Source organism: Dendropsophus ebraccatus, chromosome 1 (genome assembly GCF_027789765.1).
Source record: "Dendropsophus ebraccatus isolate aDenEbr1 chromosome 1, aDenEbr1.pat, whole genome shotgun sequence".
Taxonomy (NCBI): Eukaryota; Metazoa; Chordata; class Amphibia; order Anura; family Hylidae; genus Dendropsophus; species Dendropsophus ebraccatus.
The window spans coordinates 80,679,594-80,700,641 of NC_091454.1; the positions used below are offsets into that span (position 1 = coordinate 80,679,594).

At 41.1% G+C, this 21,048-nt stretch overlaps 1 protein-coding gene across 4 annotated transcripts in view; it reads right to left on the minus strand.

Annotated features, from left to right (window-relative positions):
• The window catches only part of PPFIA2 (PTPRF interacting protein alpha 2), a 282,744-nt gene that overhangs the window by 194,441 nt on the left and 67,255 nt on the right, over nt 1-21,048 (minus strand). For 2 of the 4 annotated variants that reach the window (XM_069955687.1, XM_069955684.1), the window contains exon 1: nt 7,600-7,682. The exons of the other annotated variants lie outside the window; for them this stretch is intronic. In XM_069955687.1, the coding sequence (XP_069811788.1) occupies nt 7,600-7,680 (81 nt within the window). In that variant the 5' untranslated portion in view covers nt 7,681-7,682. Of the gene's footprint in view, nt 1-7,599; nt 7,683-21,048 lie in introns of those variants that run through there. 4 annotated transcript variants of the gene reach the window in all.

Below are 21,048 nucleotides of genomic sequence, written 5' to 3' on the forward strand. Positions count from 1 at the left end.
ATAAGTACTGAAAGAATCAAGATTTTTTTTTTTAAATAAAAGTAAAATTACAAATCTCTGACACTTTCTGGCACCAACTGATTTGAAAGAAAAAAAATTCTTGGTGCACAACCCCTTTAAGCTCTGTCCACTGGGAGAACTGAAAATGATAGATTTAGCTTGCGGGACAGGAATATACAGAAAATAGATATATGATAAATCTATATATACAGTATATAATGGCCAGATAAAGTATCAATTCTCATGTTTACACATGGCAGCTTATCCTGGAAAGTCATCTGAAATGACTGGTGTGCTTTAGGATGGAAATGATTTGCTATGTCTTCTCATGTATACATTTGTAACCTACAGAAGAGCTCATCAACTATTCCCCTCTCACAGCTTGTTAAGCTTTTATCTTCAGATTACAGCCATGTCCTAACTAATAACAACATCTATAATACATTGGGGGATACATAATAAACCTCAGTGAAGCTTACATTTTATGGATGTTATAAGGTAATAAAGTAGACTGTCATTTAATATGTATGTATGCATACAGCTGAGAATACAAATACCATCGGAAATGATTTTTGGTTTTACCATTTAGGCTGCGTTCACACTACGTATATTTCTGTCAGTATTGCAACCAAAACCAGGAGTGGAATAAAAACACAGAAAGGATCTGTTCACACAATGGTGAAATTGAGTGGATGGCCGCCATATAACAGTAAATAACTGCCATTATTTCAATACAACAGCCGTTGTTCTAAAATAACAGCAAATATTTGCCATTAAATGGCGGCCATCCACTCAATTTCAACATTGTGTGAACAGATCCTTTCTGTGTTTTTAATCCACTCCTGGTTTTGGTTGCAATACTGACTGAAATATACTGACTGAAATATACATATACTGACTGAAATATACGTAGTGTGAACGCAGCCTAAAGGGGTTGTCCAGGAATTAAACACTTTTATATGTGGCAGAGGGTGATGTAAAAAAACAAAGGAAAAAAATATATATATATACCTACCCCAAGCCCTGTGCTGCTGTGTAACTACTCCTGATTCCTGCTCATCACTGCTCCTCTATGTCTCCTGGTGATACATCATCCTTGCAGGAATTGCTGCACTCAGCCAATCACTGGCCACAGAGACTTTCTGGTTCAGCCAGTGATAGGCTGAGCAGGCCCACTTGTGGGGATGACATGCCACCAGGACTGAGTGCTTGGGGTAGGGGATTATACTTTTTTTTTTACAGAATAAGTTACTTAGAATAGGTTATCAGTGTTTGATCACTGGGGCTCCCACCCCCGATCAGCAGAATGAGGAGACAGCAAAGTTTTCTGCAGCAAATCCATAGGAGAATGGCTGGGCCTAGGGACTGAAGCTCAACCACACACATGCCCATTCACTTGTTTGGACTGAGCTACAGTACCAGACACTTCTATATGACTGTGTTGGCTAATGCACTGCTGCTTCTATTCTAATGATTACTAGGCCATCCATATAGTCCTTTACATTGGGCTTTCCTGGAAAACCCCTTTAAGAAATCTTCTAACCATTATTGATTACACATATTTGTAGATCTAAGAAGCAGACATATGGGCTCAGATATGTGGGAACCTTACAATGAAGGAACAATGTGTACTCTGTTCAGAAGGAAATATTGTGTACAATGGCATCATGGGGTTAAGGCATCAAGCAGATTTGTTACTCTGCAGAGCTACTGTACCATTTTTTGTCAAGACAAGAAATTCCTATGACTACCTACAACCCCATGTCAGCAAGCATTCAAAATCAGCATATTTGTGCAACTACCACGCATACAGCAGTCTTCATCTCTCCTTTCAGGATCCATGTGTGGGACTTTATTATTAAAAAAAAAAAAACATCTAGTGTGTCTGTTTAGGGCTGAATAGTGAGATTATGGTTATGTTCCCACAACGAGGAACAGTCTTTCTGCATCGCCGCCATATTCATAGGAATACAAGTATTTACTCATACAGACAGGTCAGGAGTGGTGAACTAGGGATGAGCGAATTTACAGTACTCGGCTGTTGGCTTGTCAGCCGGCTATCTTTGAACTGTGTTGATCCATGGCTCTCCTCTCCAGGTGCCTGGAAGAACTGGATAGAGTCCTGGGAAACTTCCCCTAGTCTCCCACGATTGGATCCAGCTTTTCCAGGCACCTGAAGAGGAGTGACATGGAGTTCAAAGGCATCCGGCTGAGCCAGCGGCCGAGCCTAGCTAAGTGATTTGCAAGTGCTGTAAATTTGCTCATCCCTGGTAGTGGTTCTCTATGTAGAAGCTCCAACAGAGAACAGGTTCACAGGGACTAGCTAGTTTATAGGCTCCTAGTATGGGTGCAGGATGGGACTAAGTGGATTCGTGCTGTATGGAGGTGCTCCTCATATGAAACCACATAAAAGTACATATGCAAAAATGGATGAGAAAAGAAAGATTGAGGGCACTCACCACTTCTTGTGCACTGTCCTTAATCCACTTTATTCCAATGTGGAATATGTAACTATGCAATGCAATGTAACTATGCTTTACTTTTGGGGAATAGTTTGTTTTTTGTTGCAGCACAATGCAGAGTCCGATGTATTCCTACAAGCTCCCCCTGTGCAAAAGGATAAAGCTGTCAATCAGCATAGGATGGCTGCAGAGAGCCTGTATGTTATGAACACATTGGGGGACCCCTGCTTCACAGAGCTAATATCACACTGCAATTTATAACTTGTAGTTATCTAAAGCAAAAACAGAAATTAGAAATGCGTCACTGAAATAAGCATGTTTTTTCACTTTGTGCTGCCCTCAGAGAGGGTAACATAGTTGGGCGGACAAATTGCCTTTAAATCTAGATTTTAAACAGTGTGACATGTATTTCTAGACTTCTACAAACCAAAAAAAATTAAGAAAGATCATTTACTTGTTAGCAGCAGTAAAAGCTCATTATAAAGTAGCAGCCAGATGTCCCGCCAGTTATTTACGCATAGTAAACATGTCATAAAACTTAGGAAACTAACACAGATGCCCAAAACAGAAGCAGGCAGCAGTACTTAAAACTTACATAAGAGACTTTATCTAATATGTAAAAAAACTGCAAGCCACTCTCTGGCTCCTGGGCATTCCGCGGCTCGGATCCCCAATGTGTGTCCGCTTCATGGTATAGAGATGGGACTTGAGACAAGATGTGGCATGCCTGCTTAGCCATTCAGTGGTAGAGGCAGGACACTGCTACAGCCACTCAATGGCTGAGTGGGCCTGCCATGTCACATCTCAAGTCCTGTCTAAATACCAGGAAGCTGTCGCACACTGGGGATCGAAGCAGCGGAATACGAGCAGCACTGGGGTAAGGTCAGAGGGGTAAGACTACCCCTTTAAGGACAATGACAAATTTTGTGTTTTGGTTAAGTGAAATTTACTTGTTATCTTGATTCTAAAGGGGTTATCCAGGATTAGGGGAAAAAACAGCTACTTTCTTACTAAAATTCCAAGCATGTAAGGGTTTGTCTAAATCTAAGTGTGCGGCATTTGATTACCAGTGGCTGCAGAAGTTGAATGTAGCCCTAAGGCTGGAAAACATGGATACAGCCATAGGGCTGCATCTAACTTCAGCTACTGATATCAAATGCCACACAATCAGGTTCAGCTGGGTTTGCTCAACTCTAGTGGTATCGGAATTCAGCTCCATTTACTTTAGGGCAACTGAGCCACACAAGGTGCATCACACCCTCTGTTTCTGGACACGTTTAGGGCACATTCGCACCCTTGTTCACAGATCTGTGCCATGACAATGGATGGGAGCTAATCAATCCCCCTATATCAACGGCGACATGCATTTACACAGTTTGAATGCCACTGTCAGATTTGACAGTGGCATTTAAACAGTTAATAGCCAGTCCAGCTAAGTGAAGCAGGTTTGAAGAGAGGCACTGCTCCATACACTTTTAACTGCCCCATGACATACCAGTACACCATGGTGGGTTAAGGGGTTAAAGAAGCCATAGTGCTCATGCAAGTGCTACAGTCTCATCAATGTGTCCATATTTACATACTCATTTACCATACTATCTGTATTTGCAGTTTTTTGCACTGCTGATACCAATAATATCAAATAGTATGATGTTTGATGGTAGGTTGCCATCAATATGTAAAGGCTGAATATCCCCTTTAAAGGGGTTATACCGCTTTACAAATTGATTACCTATCTCCTGGTCTTTAATAAATTAATGAGAGTTTATTTCCTGGCAGCCCTGCTGATCATCTGTTTGAAGAAACTAAAGCCCTCTCGATGTGTATTAGTGCTTGTACCTGCATTTCTGTACTTTAAGTAGCAGCAGTGCAGGGTAACACATCACTTTCAAATTCAAGGGTACGGGAAAATACTGTAATACTTTGCACAACCGCTATGGCTCCTTCAAACTGCTGGGGTGCTAGGAGTCAGACCCCTGCTTATCTAATATTGATAGCCAATCGGTTTGCAAGGGTAAATGATCCTTTAATAGAAAGTAAAATACAGTATGACTATAATATAAGTCAGATACAGAAAGTGAAGCTACTGTATGCTGTTCCAAATATTACATAACTGCATTAACTACAATTCCAAACTAGATCAAAGGAGTTGTGAAGAAACTAAAACTTCTGTGGTTTTCCTACAGCTTGCTTGCAGTACCCTCCTAGGTACCACCTCGACATCTGAATAATGCATATGAATAATTTCAACAATAAGCCTTCTGGCTACAAATGAAAAACTTCCATTGAAATTTATGACTGAGTCTCAGTATGTGGCATCCCATCACAGTGCAATACATTGGCTATCCTCAGGAGTGTGGAGGGCTAGCCATGTCACCAGCTTTCTGCAGAGTCCATTACAAAGCAACGTGATGCTGATTAACAAGCAGCAGGGACAAACGACTACATTAAGTAGTAGAAATACACCCATATTGGCTTCACTAAAAGTCCCAAGCTTTCCAATAAAAACTAAGATGTACTTATTAAAGATGAGCGAACCGGGTTCGGGTTCGAGTCCATCCGAACCCGAACGTTCGGTATTTGATTAGCTGGGGCTGCTGAACTTGGATAAAGCTCTAAGGTTGTCTGGAAAACATGGATACAGCCAATGACTATATCCATGATTTCCACATAGCCTTAGGGCTTTATCCAAGTTCAGCAGCCACTGCTAATCAAATACCGAAAGTTCAGGTTCAGATGGACTTGAGCATGCTCGAGGTTCGCTCATCTCTAGTACTTATACATCTGCTGCTTCTTAATATACTCTCACTGACAGATTCTTCTGAAACAGATGAATAGATGATATGGGGATTGTATACAAACAATTAAGCATTGTTTCCTGGGCTCTACAGCTGGCATATGTAGAGGAGGTAACATTACAGAATTAATGCACTGGGTATGGTGGTCCTACCTGGACAAATTATTCTGCAGGTCCACAATCCAGCTATACAGAGTATGTTTTGATTTCATCTTCTAACATCGTAATATTATAATATTTGAAGTTATCACAGTCAGCAATAGGTCATTTCTTATCTACTCTTGATGCCTATTTGTATAGAACTGGGACATGCTGGGCCCTTTTGTAAGTAGGCACCATGGGGGAGATTTATCAAACATGGTGTAAAGTGAAATCGGCTCAGTCACCTCTAGCAACCAATCAGATTCCACCTTTCATTCCTTTCAGACTCTTTGGAAAATGAAAGGTGGAATCTGATTAGTTGCTAGGGGCAACTGAGCCAGTTTCACTTTACACCAGGTTTGATCAATCTCCCTCCATTATTTTATTATGGTACCAGGTTTGATAAATCTCCCTCCATTATTTTATTATGGTGCATTTACACAGAGAGATTATCTGACAGATTTCTAAAGCCAAAGCAAGGAATGGATTTGTAAAGGGGAAAAATCTCATTGTTTCCTTTATGACCTGTTCTTTGTTTATAGTCTGTTCCTGGCTTTGGCTTCAAAAATCTGTCAGATAAATTTGTGTAATGGCACCCATATGATGCAATCTCTAGTAGGCTCTGTAACCTGCTGATGTGCCGCAGGGAATTTTACTTTCCTGTAGCTTCCGGGCTCTAGCTTTGCATCTTTACTAGTGTATATAGTATGTGTATCGAATTTTCACACTTACAAGCAGGAACTATCACTCTTTTTCTGTACAGCAGTATAATGTATGTAGTTAAGGTAATAATGATAAGAAAAGGGAGAGTAATTCACACATACTATTTGATATCCACGGAACCAAGAACATTTCTTTTTAATGCATTATTCACAGGCTGAGGTTGTACATCACAGGAATAATAGAGAATCTGCAAGTAAATTGGTTTATGAAACCTGTAAATACCTTAAAGGCTATGTTCACCTTCACAGCCAATGTTGATCTTATTACAATGCATTACTATAAAAAGAATTCAATAAAAAAAGTCTTAATTAAAAACTTTCTTCCGTTTTGTTTCTCTGTTACTGTTATGGAGACAACCGAGGTCTATGTAGTGTAATCCACAGTCTCATACTAATTTACCCACTACTTTGTTCCCCATTAACATTCATCAGGTAGAGGGCAGATAGAAGGGGAATAAGTCAGTACAATCACACGTTTGCTGTCTGCATAGGAGCTGTTTGAATAAATGGTAGGATATTTTTAATTAACACCTGTTACGAAGCCGCATCTTTTTATTTTATATGCATCAAATGTTTTATTTTTTTCCAAATCTTTTTACTATGTGATAATGTAAAACTTATTAAAAATACTAAGCACTGGTCGTAAAATACAAATGCACATATACTACCATTTGGGTTCATAAAGTGACTCTAGTATAACATCAGCCATTATACAGCAATGTATGTAACGGTATGACCAAGTAGACAGTTGCTGTGTAACTCTGCTCTAAGCCACATATAACCTAATCAATAGCAATGTTGCTAGTCAACAATGAGTAATTTTCATAAGCACTAATATATTTAGCACCTTTACAGCTGAAATGCAGGTCTACTTGACATTAGTTATTTTTATACTCCGGGCTAACGTCAGAAGACAGAATTTGCACCAACAAGTAGACTTCTGCTATTTCACAAAAATAGTCATTTTTTTCCCTCCAGTATATATTTAGAACTGCTTATTCAGAACCTGAGACCTGCCAGGATTCAGTGGCTGGTTGTGTAAAATTAGAGCTATTTAAGGGATTTTTCCCAGGCTGCTCAGTATGCAGAAATAGTGACAATACAGGTCTGATCAAGATCATAGCTAAGGGGTCACTAATTAACTTGTTGAGGCAGTAGTTGGCTTCTGAAGACAGTACTGCCCCCTGCTGTGCAGACATAAAATATCAGCAGGGTAGGATAGTGTTAAAATTTGATTCTAAACAAAAAGAAGCAATGCTTCCTTATGTGATCTTGGATTACACAACCAGATTAATTTCCATATATTTGTTGTAATTATTTAAAACAACAGAAAACAATAACTGTGTTGCAGCACCGAGCTTCAATGCTAGTAAAACCACCACTATTCTGTATACAATTCTATGAGGGAAGTCAGTAATAAGAAGAAGCATACAGCAAATGCACTTATACTACACACCCACAGTTATGCTCGACATACCTGAAAAGTGTAAAACCTAGTCCCATTTGGAGGATGCACTTTAGGAGAACCAGAAACTGTATTCATATCCGAGAAAATCATTTCTGATCCCACAAGCAATACAATCCACAAAATGATACAGATGCAGGCAAGGGAGTTAAGCTTCTTTATAAATCCTTTCATGCATTACGAGAGGCTAGTGTACAAAATAAAATCTGCCCCATCCTTTCATATAGGCTGCTATGAAGAATTTACAAGCTTCCATTGCTAGCATATCTGAGCTGGCACAAAGCATTTGTAGCCCCTGCTCTCATATGAGCCTTAAAGGGGCTTGAAAGGGCGGCAAAATAAAAACACATAGGGACTCATCTGTGGGAAAAGGAGAAGAAGAAGAAGAGCCCTAGAATACATGAAGCTTCTACAGAATCTGGCAATGCTTTGGTCCTGCCCATCTGTTCTCAGTGATTACCACCTCCCCTCAACCAGTCTAGCTAAGTGATTATGCTAAGCATCCAGGCTAACCAATAACACTCAGCTTCATTTACAGCATGAGTGCTCAGTGCAATACAGTCAGGGGACCTTCCCCGAGACAGACTGCACAAAGTGACAGTCCTAGGAACTGCTGACGGTCACAGCCTGACTTCAGATCTCTCTGGTTGCTTCAAGTCTATTTTATTTTCAGTACTTATGTTAAAAGGCTCGAGAATATAGATATGTAAACAAAAATTCTTTAATACATTTACTTTATCATAAGAATGTTGGAAAAACATAGTGGAGCCTGCATAGTTTATTAATCACTACTAAAACTTTAAGGCCAAGTATAATAGTATATTGATCTGGCTGGCTTTACGCAGGCAGCTGGCAATAAAGCCTCTGGCAAATGAATGCAAGTCTTCAGTTTTTGTGAATACGGATGAGTTTAACATTGTGTTCAGCAAAATGCATATCAATAAAGGGGGGAAATAAGACTTACAGTTCTGGGACAAATATATAAAAAGAAAATTGTTCTCATGCCTAGAGAAGTTATTTCCACTTTACAAACACTGTGCAACACTGTGGGGATTTACCAGAACTACAATGTAATAATCACATTACCGATGAGATTATTCCCGGGACTCTGTTGGAATGAAGAAAGTGTCACTCTCTGTAGTTTATGGGTCAAGACGGCCCTCTGACTGCACTCATGTAGTAAATAAAGCTAAATGTTATTGGTTAGCCTTGATGCTTAGCACAAACACACGTACATATACACACACATATTTTTTGCTTATGTAGGAAGGTGGAATGCAGTACAGAAGTATGAGACTTTTTACTTATGCTAATATATATATATATATATTTATATTTTATTTTTTATTTTTTTTTAGACTGTCTGAGGCCATGTTCACACTAAGTATAATAACACCAGCCGTTCTGTGACCCAGCCGGATCACAGAATGGCCGCTTTTACTGAAGATCATCCCAGCAGATACTGCAGTACCGGCCAGATGATCTTCACTTCTGGTGAATTCGGATGTGGGCGCATCCCAATTCACCGCTGCACATGATGGAGCGTCTGGCCAGAGCCGCACGCTCCATTGTGTGAAATGAGCGATTCTCTGAGGCCGCTATTCAATGAATCAATGACATGTCAGTTTTTTCGTGCGGCCGGATGGAATCCTGTCTGGAGCATATACTATGTGTATACACTCCGGCCGGGATTCCATTGATTCACATACGACATATGTGTTGTATAAATCACGGCCGTTGTTGCAAATTGCAACATCGTCCGTGATTTATACAACACATACGTTGTATGAACATGTCCTTAGGTTGGAATCACATGTGCAGTTTTTAATGTCAATGTCAAGAGTATACAATGTCAAGAGTATAAAAATAGAAATTTATTAAAAAACAGCTGGGTTCACACTGGGTTTTACAGTCCGTTTAATATATTTATTTGTAAATGGTTCGTTTTGATGCCCACAAAAAGGTGATCAACCACGCCGTGTATGCTGTTTTTGTGTTTCTTTTTTTTAATGGAAGTCAATAAAAAAAACAAATCAAAACAGACTGGACACAATTGCATCCAACTTTGCATCTGGTTTTTATCTTAAATCTTAATGGACTGCAAAAAACGCAGTGTGAACCCTGCCTTACATTGCTTTCCTCTTGTATCCTCCTATACTGTAGCTTTTGCAAAAAGAAACAAACTGCAGCAAAACAGCAGATTCTAGCTTTCAGTGGGTTATCCAAGACCTGATACCATCGTCCACGCAATAGGCCATAAATATCAGATCAGAAGGGGGTTTTCTCAGCATTTACTGGGCACAATGCCCTACATCGACTAGCAGCTGTACCTGGTACTGCAGCTATTTAAGTGATATATTTGTACCTGGTAAGCTTTGCAGTGCTTGCATGAACACCGTGACTCCTTCAATAAGCTGATTTATGAAGGTGTCCCAAGTCTGACCCCTCTGATCTGAAATTGATCACCTAATATATGGCTAGGCCTTTAATATAAGTAGTCCTGGAAAACACCTTTAACCCCTTAAGGACTGGGCCTGAAATGGCCTTAAGGACCGGAGCAAATTTTATGAATATGACCTGTGTCACTTTATTCATTAATAACTTCGGGATGCTTTTACCTATCCGTCTGATTCTGAGATTGTTTGTTTTCTCGTGACATATTGTACTTCACATTTCTTGTAAATTGGAGTCGATACTTATAACGAATCTAATAACGAAAAAAAACCAAAATAACGTAAAAAATTGTGAAAAAATGCATTTTTCCAACTTTAAAACTTTTCTGCTTATACAGAAAATGGTTATGCCACATAAATTATATATTAAATAGCATTAGCAACATGTCTACTTTATCTTGGCGGCATTTATTAAACTATATTTCATTTTTTTTAGACCATAAAAAAAGCGTAAAAGATTAGCAGCATATTTCCAAATTTTCAGTAACATTTCAAAATCAGATATTTTTAGGGACCTGTTCAGGTTTAAAGTGTATTTGAGGCGACTGTATGTTAGAAAGCCCACAAAGCACCCCATTTCAGAAACTGCACCCCCAAAACTCTGCAAAAGCACATCCAGAAAGTTTTTTAACCCTTTAGGGGTCACAGAAATAAAAGCTAAGTGTGTAAGAAATTTGAAAAATTTTATTTTCTGTGCAGAGATTTTATTGTAATCCAATATTTTTCATAATTATAAACCTATTACCAGAGAAATGCACCCCAATATTTATTGCCCCGTTTCTGCACTTTATAGAAATACCCCATATGTGGCCCTAATGCATTGTTTGATGGAACAACAAGCCACAGATACAAAGGAGCGCCTAGTGAATTTCAATGGCTCCGTTATATTTGGTCATTTCTGACTGTACCACTTCAGGTTGGCAGAGGCTCTGGGGTGCCAAAACCTAAAAAACACCCCAAAAGGGACACCATTTAGAAAACTACACCCCTCAAGGAATGTAACAAGGGGTGCGGTGAGCATCTGGAACCCACAGGTGCTTCACAGATTTTCCGAACAATATGGCGTGAAAAAAGACAAAAGTATTTTTTACACTAAAACATTGTTCTAGCCTTCAATTTTTCATTTTCATAAAGGGATAAAAGGAAAAAAAAACACAAAACATGTAGCGCAGTTTCTCCCAAGTACGGAAATACCCCACATGTGGACATAAAGTGCCAAGCGGGCGCAGGACGAGCGTCCAAAGGGAAGGAGCGCCAATTGGCTTTTGGAAGCTGGATTTCACTGGAATGGATTTCAAGGGCCACGTCGCATTTACTGAGCCCTCGTGCTGCCAAAACACTGGAAAACCCCACAAGTGACCCCATTCTGGAAACTACACCCCTTAAGGAAACTAACAAGAGGTGCAGTAAGCATATGGACCCCACTGGTGACGGGCACAAATGTGGAAAAATGTGACGTGAAAGTGAAAATTTTCATTTTTTTCACTTTCACGGCACAAATGTGCCAGTCATCAAGGGGTCCATATCCTCATTGCACCCCTTGTTAGATTCCTTGAGGGGTGTAGTTTCCAGAATGGGGTCACTTGTGGGGGGTTTCCACTGTCTTGGCAGCACGATGGCTCTGTAAATGCGACATGGCGTTCATCATCCATTCTAGCCAAATCCAACCTCCAAAATCCAAATGGCGCTCCTTCCCTTTGGAGGCTTACCCTGCACCCGCATGGCGCTTTATGTCCACATGTGGGGTATTTTCGTACTCAGGGGAAATTGCTCTACACATTTTGTTTCTTTTATCTTTTAGCTCCTTGTGAAAATGAAAAAATCAAGACAAGATCAATGATTTAGAGTAAAAAAAATTTTAAAAATACACTAAATGTTGGTCTAGCCTTGATTTTTTTCCATTTCCACAAGGGGTTAAAAAAGAAAATAAACGCAAAGCGTGTAGGGTAATTTCCCCTGAGTACGAAAATACCCCACATGTGGACATAATGTGCCATATGGGCACACGGCAAGTCACCAAAGGGACAGAGCGCCATTTAGAGGCTGGAATGGAGGATGGAGGCCATGTCGCAATTACAAAGCTCCTGTGCTGCCAGGACAGTAGAAACCCCCCCACAAGTGACCCCATTCTGGAAATTACACCCCATAATGAATCTAACAAGGGGTACAGTGAGCATATGGACCCCACTGGTAACAGGCACATATATAGAGCATGTGCCGTGAAAATAAAAAATACCATTTTTTTTCATTTTCACGTCCCAAATGTGGCCGTCACCAGGGGGCCATATCCCCGCTGCCCCCCTTGTTAGATTCCTTATGGGGTGTAGTTTCCAGAGTGGGGTCACTTGTGGGGGGATTCTACTGTCCAGGCCGCACAGAGGTTTTGTAATTGCATCATGGCATCCTCTAATGGGAATGGCGGCCATACCTATTTTGGGGAAAAGGGACAATTTTAATTTATTCTACTGTCCTGGCCGCACAGAGGTTTTGTAATTGCATCATGGCATCCTCTAATGGGAATGGCGGCCATACCTATTTTGGGGAAAAGGGACAATTTTAATTTATTTGGGGGTATTATGCCAATTATTAGTTTATAAGGTTGAAAATGACAGGTGTTCATCAAATTCAACCTGTGTTGATCCAGAGGAAGGCAAAAAACCCTCGTAAGGCAGACAACAGTAGCTTCATCACAGGGAAAAAATTCCTTCCCGACTCCATAATGGCAACCAGAATAATCCCCGGATCAACGTGACCCCTGAAATAGGAATAAGGGACAGAATTTAGAAAATGTAGAATTCCAATGACATGTGGTACGCCTTGAAGCGATCCAGTATGCAGAGGCCGGGGGGATCAGGACAGGTGTCACACTGGAAAATGGTGTCCTTCCTGATCCCCCTGTTATGCCATACTCTGCACTTCTTCTGGGGTCTCCCATTCTCCTGTGTGCGGGACGTCACCTGGAAAATGTTTTCCTGGTGCGATACAGGGTCCTTCATATCCAGAAGCGCTGGGTCCGCTCCATGGCTGCTAAATATTAGGGCTCTATTACTGCTTCTGATATTTTCGGATCATGCCGCAAGCTACAGTAGCTTGGGCAGCGAGGGACCGAAAGAGGGGGTGCTGGTATAAAAGTTATCCGTATCGGTGGTAAGATCAGTTCCCGAACGATCGGCTGTCCCTTCCTTCATACACTCTAAGGGTACGTGCACACTGCGGAATGGAGAAGGATAACCCTTTGTGCATTCCGCAGCTGGCACCTACAGGCAGACTGATGCGGGCGCGCGTCTCCGTCCGTGTCATAGACTCCATTCTATGCATGGACGGATTCCGCTCTCTGTCCAATGTGTTCATTCTTTGGATGGACGATGGAATCCGCCCGTACATAGGATGGAGTCTATGACATGGGTGGAGACACACGCCTCTATCAGTCCTGCCAGCGGGTGCCAGCTGCAGAATGCACAAAGGGTTACCCTTCGCCATTCCACACGTACCCTAAATCTGTAAGTGTACCCTGAGGTACTCTCACAGAGTTTGTAGAATTTCACGCCATACCGTCATCTCTTATTGGGACGGTACTGGCGGAAAAGACGTGTCTGGGGGGCAGCATACGCTACGCTACCCCCAGACACGTCACTGGATGATGAGGATGAATGGAGGAAAGAAGGATCCCCCCATTCATCCTCACTGGCTGTTTCGGTGTCGGAGGCAATAATAGCGTATGCGTCCGACACCGAAAACGCCCTGGGGGGACATTTTTATATAGGGATTGGTATAAGGGGTATGAAGTGGTGTACTGTAAAACTTTATTCAATGTAGTGTAGTGTAATGTAGTGTCTTTTACGGGGTTTTTTTACATTCAGTATAAAAAAAAAACCTACGCCAAAAATGGTGTTGCTGATAAATGCTGCACTTATGTCCGGGACTTATCAGCAGACCGTGGCAGTAGGATATAGAAAAAAACACCCTACGCCAAAAAGGAGGAGTTGCTGATTAGCAGCGCACTTATGTGCGATGCAGATCAACACTCAGCGGCGTAAGGGTATGGAAAATACAAAAGGAAAAATTTAAAAACAAAAAAAAACATTTACTACATGCTGAACTTCCCTATAGCTGCTGATAAGTTTATTACACTTTTCAGCCGCTAGAGGGCAGCAGAGCGCCGAAAAAAAAGTCGAGGACATCCGAGGGGCCGACGGAAAAGGCCGCAGACCCGAACGGAAGAAGAAGACCCCGGGATCCGGTGAGTATGGCCAAATCCCTGCTCTGGACCCCTCAGCTACCTAGCTGAGGGGTCCAGAGCAGGTATTTATCATTTTTGGGGACTTTGATCGCCTTGATCCAGCCGGCCGGTCACGGCGATCGGGACCGTGGCCACCATTATTTTCCGGGTCATCGGGTCACTGATGGCCCGGAAAGGTTCCGATCACCGCTATTGGCTGATCTGAACTGACCAGCCAATAGCAGCGATCGTCGGCATGGGGGGGGGGGGGTAACAACCCCCCATGCCGACAGGGAGAGATGGCCTGCAGTGTGTTTCTGCAGGCCATCTCTCCCGATCGCATGCGGCCAGTCTGCGGCGCCCTCTTAAAGGACCCGCGTACCGGTACGTCATGGGTCCTTAAGTGACAGTGATCCATGACGTACCGGTACGTCATGGGTCCTTAAGAGGTTAAAGGAGTACATGCATTTTACACATTAATAGCATATAGACACAATGTGAAATAAATGCATAGGTCTGTGATTTGATTTTAAGAAAATTTTGTCTCCATGTTATTTTATTTGTACGTGGCTTTTCTAAAGTGAGTAAGGGATACCACACACCCGACTGATTTGCTGCAGATTATACGCACAGGATTTTGTACAGCAAATTCAAAGCAGGTTACAGTACCAGCAAAGTGAATGTGTACTTTTAAAACTTTGTAGTGTCCCAATATGGGGGACACTTATGAAGTCCGATGTTTTTTACGCCAGGCTTACAAATGTCCCTGCAGCTCCGGAGTTCAGGGGATTTATGTAGAGGCGCATGTCAATTTCTGAAAACCTAATTTTAGACTTTAGGTTACTGTGTGAAAATCAATAACATTTTTATCTACTGAATATGCAGACATATATGTATATGTGTGTAAAATTGTTTGAGTTTGGACAACACAACATCTTTTTGAAACTTTTTATAGATGCTAGTCGAATAGTCAGTTCCAGTAACACTGTATGGGCAAAGAGGGAGGGAGGAATTAGAGTCAAATGCAGCTTCAAAGACTACACCAATAAAGTTCTATAATGGATTAAGAAATTACTTTTTTTTACTCCAAGTTTATCTTTTCAGTTGCATAACAGTTTTTACAAAGCACAATGTAAAACATCTTGTATAAAACAAGAAAAACACCTGGCTGCATGTGCTAGATGATTTTATAAAAGATGGCACAATCAGGCCTCTATCTCACCATAACAGAATAAACTCAAGCACAGTCGTGCAAGGGAAGCCTATTGGACAATGTTTAACTTATTCATTTGTGTCATAAGTAATCAGACTCCAAATGCAAAGCCCAATGTAAGTAACTTTTTTTTTCCCCCTAATACAATATGTGTGCAAAATACATTTCATTGTGTATTCCTGTCTGCCTGTATACATAATTATGTAGTTATCAGTTTTAGGTAAGAAGACACACACACACACACACACATATATATATATATATATATCCCCTTTGTCACCATAAGGGCCTGTTCACACTACAGAATTTGCGCAGACATTCAAGCAGGGTCTGTAGTGTGAATTGACCCTGAGAGCTCTGACCCCATCAAGGCATGGACTTCACAAGCCCTCTTAAGGTGTTCTGTGGAATCTGAAACCAATATGTACAGTAAGTAGTAGGTCCTTTAACTTCTTATGTGAAAAGTTAGGGCCTTTTTATGTATTGCATTTTGTTCACAATTCTTGGGTTATTGGATGTAACATTTTAGTGTTTCAATATTGCATTAAAGCGACTCTGTACCCACAATCTGTCCCCCCCCCCCCCCCAAACCACTTGTACCGTCGGATAGCTGCTTTTAATCCAAGATCTGTCCTGGGGTCCGTTCGGCAGGTAATGCAGTTGTTGTCCTAAAAAAACAACTTTTAAACTTGCAGCCTTGTGTCAAACAGCTGTGGCTTACAGGATCTTTGCCCTAACTTTGCACCACCCCTCCGTCCCTCCTCTCTACCCTCCTCCTCTACCGTCATTAGGAATGCCCCTAGAACATTTTGTCTGAACATTGCACAGGTGCCTTAAAGATCCAGCCCATGTGCCGTGCTGAAACAGGTGAGGAATAGGAGACAATCTGCCTGGAGCATTCCTAATGATGAGGAAGGCGGGTAGGAGGGACGGAGAGGTTGTGCCAGCCTAATGCATACACAATCTAGGCCATAGCCATTTGGCACAGGGCTTCCAGTTTAAAAGTTGTTTTTTAGCACAATAACTGCATCATCTGCCAAATGGATCTTGGATTAAAAGCCGATATCTGAAGGTACAAGTGGTTTGGGGAGGGCAGATTGTGGGTACAGAGTCACTTTAAGTGTTCCCTCAGCCCGGGATCTCTGAGTGGCTGCCAAAGCCATGGCTGGACTCCTCGCTCCTGCCAAGCAGTCTCCTGAGACAAGAGGCCATTCTTTCCCACTCTTGCGCACGAGGGTGTGAATAAAGTCATAAGATTTTTTTCATGTATTGGTGCTGTCTCTGCTACTGCTTTTTTGGATTTTGCCTAAACTGGTGTCCAGTCTGGTGAGGCGTGTGCTTACCTAAAATGGGTATTGGTGCTGCTTTCATTTACTATTTATGTAAAAAATAAAAGTTTTACTTATCTTTTTTCTGATGGTGTCCTATTTATATTTGAATGTACACTAATTGTTCCACTATATTTAATTTGCTATGCTACATTAGCTTTTAGACTAAGGTACCAACATTCTTGTATTTTTTGGTTTGCCCAAACTTGCTTTAGCATTGCTCAGATCTCTTGCCATTCCACTCAGCAGTGACTGAAGCTTAAAGCGACTCTGTACCCACAATCTGTCCCCCCAAACCACTAGTACCTTCGGATAGCTGTTTTTAATCCAAGATCTGTCCTGGAGTCCATTCGGCAGGTGATGCAGTTATTGTACCTAAAAAACAACTTTTAAACTTGCAGCCCTGTGCCAAACGGCCGTGGCCTAGAGTGTGTATGCATTAGGCCAGGCAAAACCTCTCTGTCCCTCCTCCCTGCCCTCCTCATCATTAGGAATGCTCCAGGCAGATTTTTTACTATTCATCACTTGTGTCAGCATAGCACCCCGGCTGGATTGTTAAGGCACCTGTGCAGTTTTCACTGCAGAGGAATAGGAAAGAGGATGGGGAGGAGGGACAGAGGGGTGGTGCAAAGTTAGGGCACAGATACTCCAAGCCACGGCTGTTTGGCACAGGGCTGCAAGTTTTAAAGTTGTTTTTTAGGACAATAACTGCATCACCTGCCGAACAGACCCCAGGACAGATCTTGGATTAAAAGCAGCTATCCGAAGGTACAAGTGGTTTGGGGGGGACAGATTGTGGGTACAGAGTCGCTTTAAGCTTCAGCCACTGCTGAGTGGAATGGTTATAAATGGTTATAAATGCAGATGTAGATATTGCATATAATTAATGTATTATCGTGACTCAGTCATCAGCATATCTATATATACTATTTTTAAGTTTCATAAATTCTAAAAATTCTCTAGACCACAGGAACAGTAAAAGAGTAAAAGAAAAAAAAACTTCTGACATTATAAAAGTTAGACCTCATTAAAAGCCTCCTACCTCTAGCCATTGACCTGATTGTAGGTCATTTACTCTCCATTTAGGCGACACCAATTCATTACCTGCTCCTACAGAGTGCACTCATCGACCTTCTCCCAAAGCTCAGGCCACTTATCACCAGAGTGCCCTGCAAACGCTGTACTCTTTTTCTACATTACTGACAGTTTCAATTTAAATGTAACTTCACTGAAAACACACGTTTTACTTAAATCATCGAAATCTTTCAGGAATCTAACCTTTACATTTTCATACTTTTAATGGTACTGGATCATTTTAGTACTAAGCAAATAAGTGATCGGAAAATTATTCATTGTTTAAATCAAGTTAAGGCCGGATTCACACTTAGTATGACACCGGCCGTCCCGTAACCCGACCATGTCAAAGAATGGCCGGTGTCTGTAAAGACCATCCCAGCCGGTACTGCAGTACCGGCCAGATAGGCTTAAATTCTATTGAATTGGGATGCGGCCAATGGAAGTGCGGCCAGAGCCGCACTCTCCTTTGTGTGAACAGTCAGTGGTGTGCAGCCACTATTTAATGAATAGCGGCTGCACAAAACTGACATGACAGTTTTTACTACGGCCTCTAGGGATCCCGGCTGGAGTGTATACTATGTGTATACACTCCGGCCGGGATTCCCTCTGACTGTAATGCAACATGAAATTTCTATTAATCATGGCGGTTGTTACAATGGCAGTAATTAATAGGGATTTTATGTTCTGTGAACGACTTTTTGGTGATTGTTCTATTATAATTCTGAAATCTTGCAGTATTAATATTATTATTAGTAATAATAATAATAATAATAATAATAATATAATCTGACACTTCCTGTACTGTTATGATCACTTCTAAGTCTCCTCCCTATCACAGGCAGGATTAGCGTGAAAGATGACAGCGAAATATAGATAAAATAAAATTAGATTAGGTCATACATTGATGGCCAGAGCTCAGCTTCCCCCCTCCATTCACAGAGACTTCTGCACAGGTACAGAACATGCCTAGAAAACTCTCCTGAATAAATAGGGTCAGCTGTAAACTATTGTGTCTATGTCCATCGAGCTTGCAGGTAAGCATATCTCAAAATTCTGTTAAAAAGAAGTCAGGCAAGATGGTTCATCCCATAATAATATACTGGGAAAGAAATTTAATCAGAAACAAAAACATCAGAGAAGTAAACATAAAGGAAAAACAAGATCTAGTGTTAGGAACCGGACAGCAGGACAAGACAAGACAGTGAGCCCTAAGCTCAGCCTCCGCCCACTGTCCTCTACCTACTTGCCACTATCCGCCCTAAGATGGCGGCGAGCAACTGGGCGGCAGTCCCTGCACTGGCTAGGTGGAACACAAATACAAAACAGACAGACAAACACAATGAAGAATAGTCCACAATCCGGGTCACAACAGTCGGGCAGCAAAAGTACAAAATCAGGATCCAAAGGCGTAATAAGAAAACAGGCAATATGATCAGGGGCAGGCAGCAAGCAAGGGAGGTCAGAGATACAAAGCAGTAGTCAGGAGATGCAAAGAAACAGAATCCACAAGCAGGCAGAGACTAAGTCAATAACCAGCAATGATATCCTAGACTGAGGTAGTTATATAGGAGGCCAGGGTTCTGATCCAGAACATAATTGGACCATCCCCCTGAACTCCAAGCACAGACACCTGAGAACAAAACAGATCCACTGGCAGGAAGACCTGTCAGTCACAGCAGAACCAAAACACAGATTAACCCAGACATGGCCAGACAGAACTCAGCAGGTGAAGTCGGGTGTGTCTCCCAACAAAGGTGAGCATATAAACCAGTGTTCACACACTGCAAACAAAAACACAGAAACAGAAGACAAGAATATCAGCGCCTTCTCGGCAGCACAGCACGAGCTGAAGGGGCGCATAATGCTCTGCAAAGACCATCCTGACATCTAGCCAAGCTTTCAATGACATCAGAGGATTATGTGTTGTCTATGGAGATAGGACGGAGCCAGAGGGCCAAAGACAATACACATTTTGGAGTTATTTTCAACTTCCTGTCAGATGTAAATTATGCAAAAAAAAAAAAAGCTAAAGCCAGTTCTATTAGTAATTAAATGGTATTAGTAAGTTATAGGTCTGTAATTGAAGAAGGATAAGCTTTAAAATAAGTTATAGGTCTTAGAATGTCCCTTAGGACTGTAAAGGAGCACTGAGATTCTACAGGCAGACACATTTTAGACTTTGGAACATGAGAAAATAACTAACAAGTAAAAATGGATGGAGGATAATAACTCATAATAACAGCATATATTAGTTAGTGTACATTTGCCTTTTATTCTAGTCATTCATTTATTAATCTACTTATATAAGTTTATAGAAATAAGCCTACTGGATGTTAGCTGTATATGGGTGTAATTTTATACCTTTTTATCTCTAAAATATAGTAGTTGCAGGTACTTTGTTTTGTGTGTATATATCTTTCAAGCAGGAGTGTGGGTTTTCAGTACAGTTTTTGTAGCATGGAGGATTGGTAAAGAACTCAAGCCATGTGGCACTGGTAGATTCTATTCTAGTAGGTTTTATTTTAATATTATAGACTGGTATTGGAATCTATCCATATATCAATGAACAAAGTCCCCCGTAAGGAAAGTCATGTTTGTACACAAACAAGGACAGATGACAGAAAATGATGGGTAGAATGAGGCAGGTAAAACTAAATATGACAGTCGGACATTAGTTGCCCTTGACATGCTGTATATTAAGTAGATGTCAGTTTAAGGGTGGTGATCATTCTTGGTATTTTTATGTCATTCTGTTGACATTTTGTCTTAATGTAGTCAATGCCTGCCAGGAAAAATGACTGAAAACCACAGTGTTAGATTCTAATTCCCCAAGGGGACTCAGCCTACATATCAAACCATTGATGAACATGAAGACAGTGTCAGTGGTGCAGCATATTGTCAGCATGATTATTTCATTCCAAAGGAAAGTGAGATTTTAATAAAGCCACCAAAAAGGGAGACTAAACTGTCAAGAAAATATCATAGCAGACATGACAAGTGAACTAAGACAGTATTATACATTTCAAAGATCTTTTTGTAAATACCTTTCAATTATGCCATTATTGCTAAGGTCAATAAAAAAAATTACCAGCTCCAGACATTTAAAGCCGATTACATAGGCCGATTAGCTGTAAAATCAGCCAGCTATTGCCCCAAGTTATAGGACCAGCC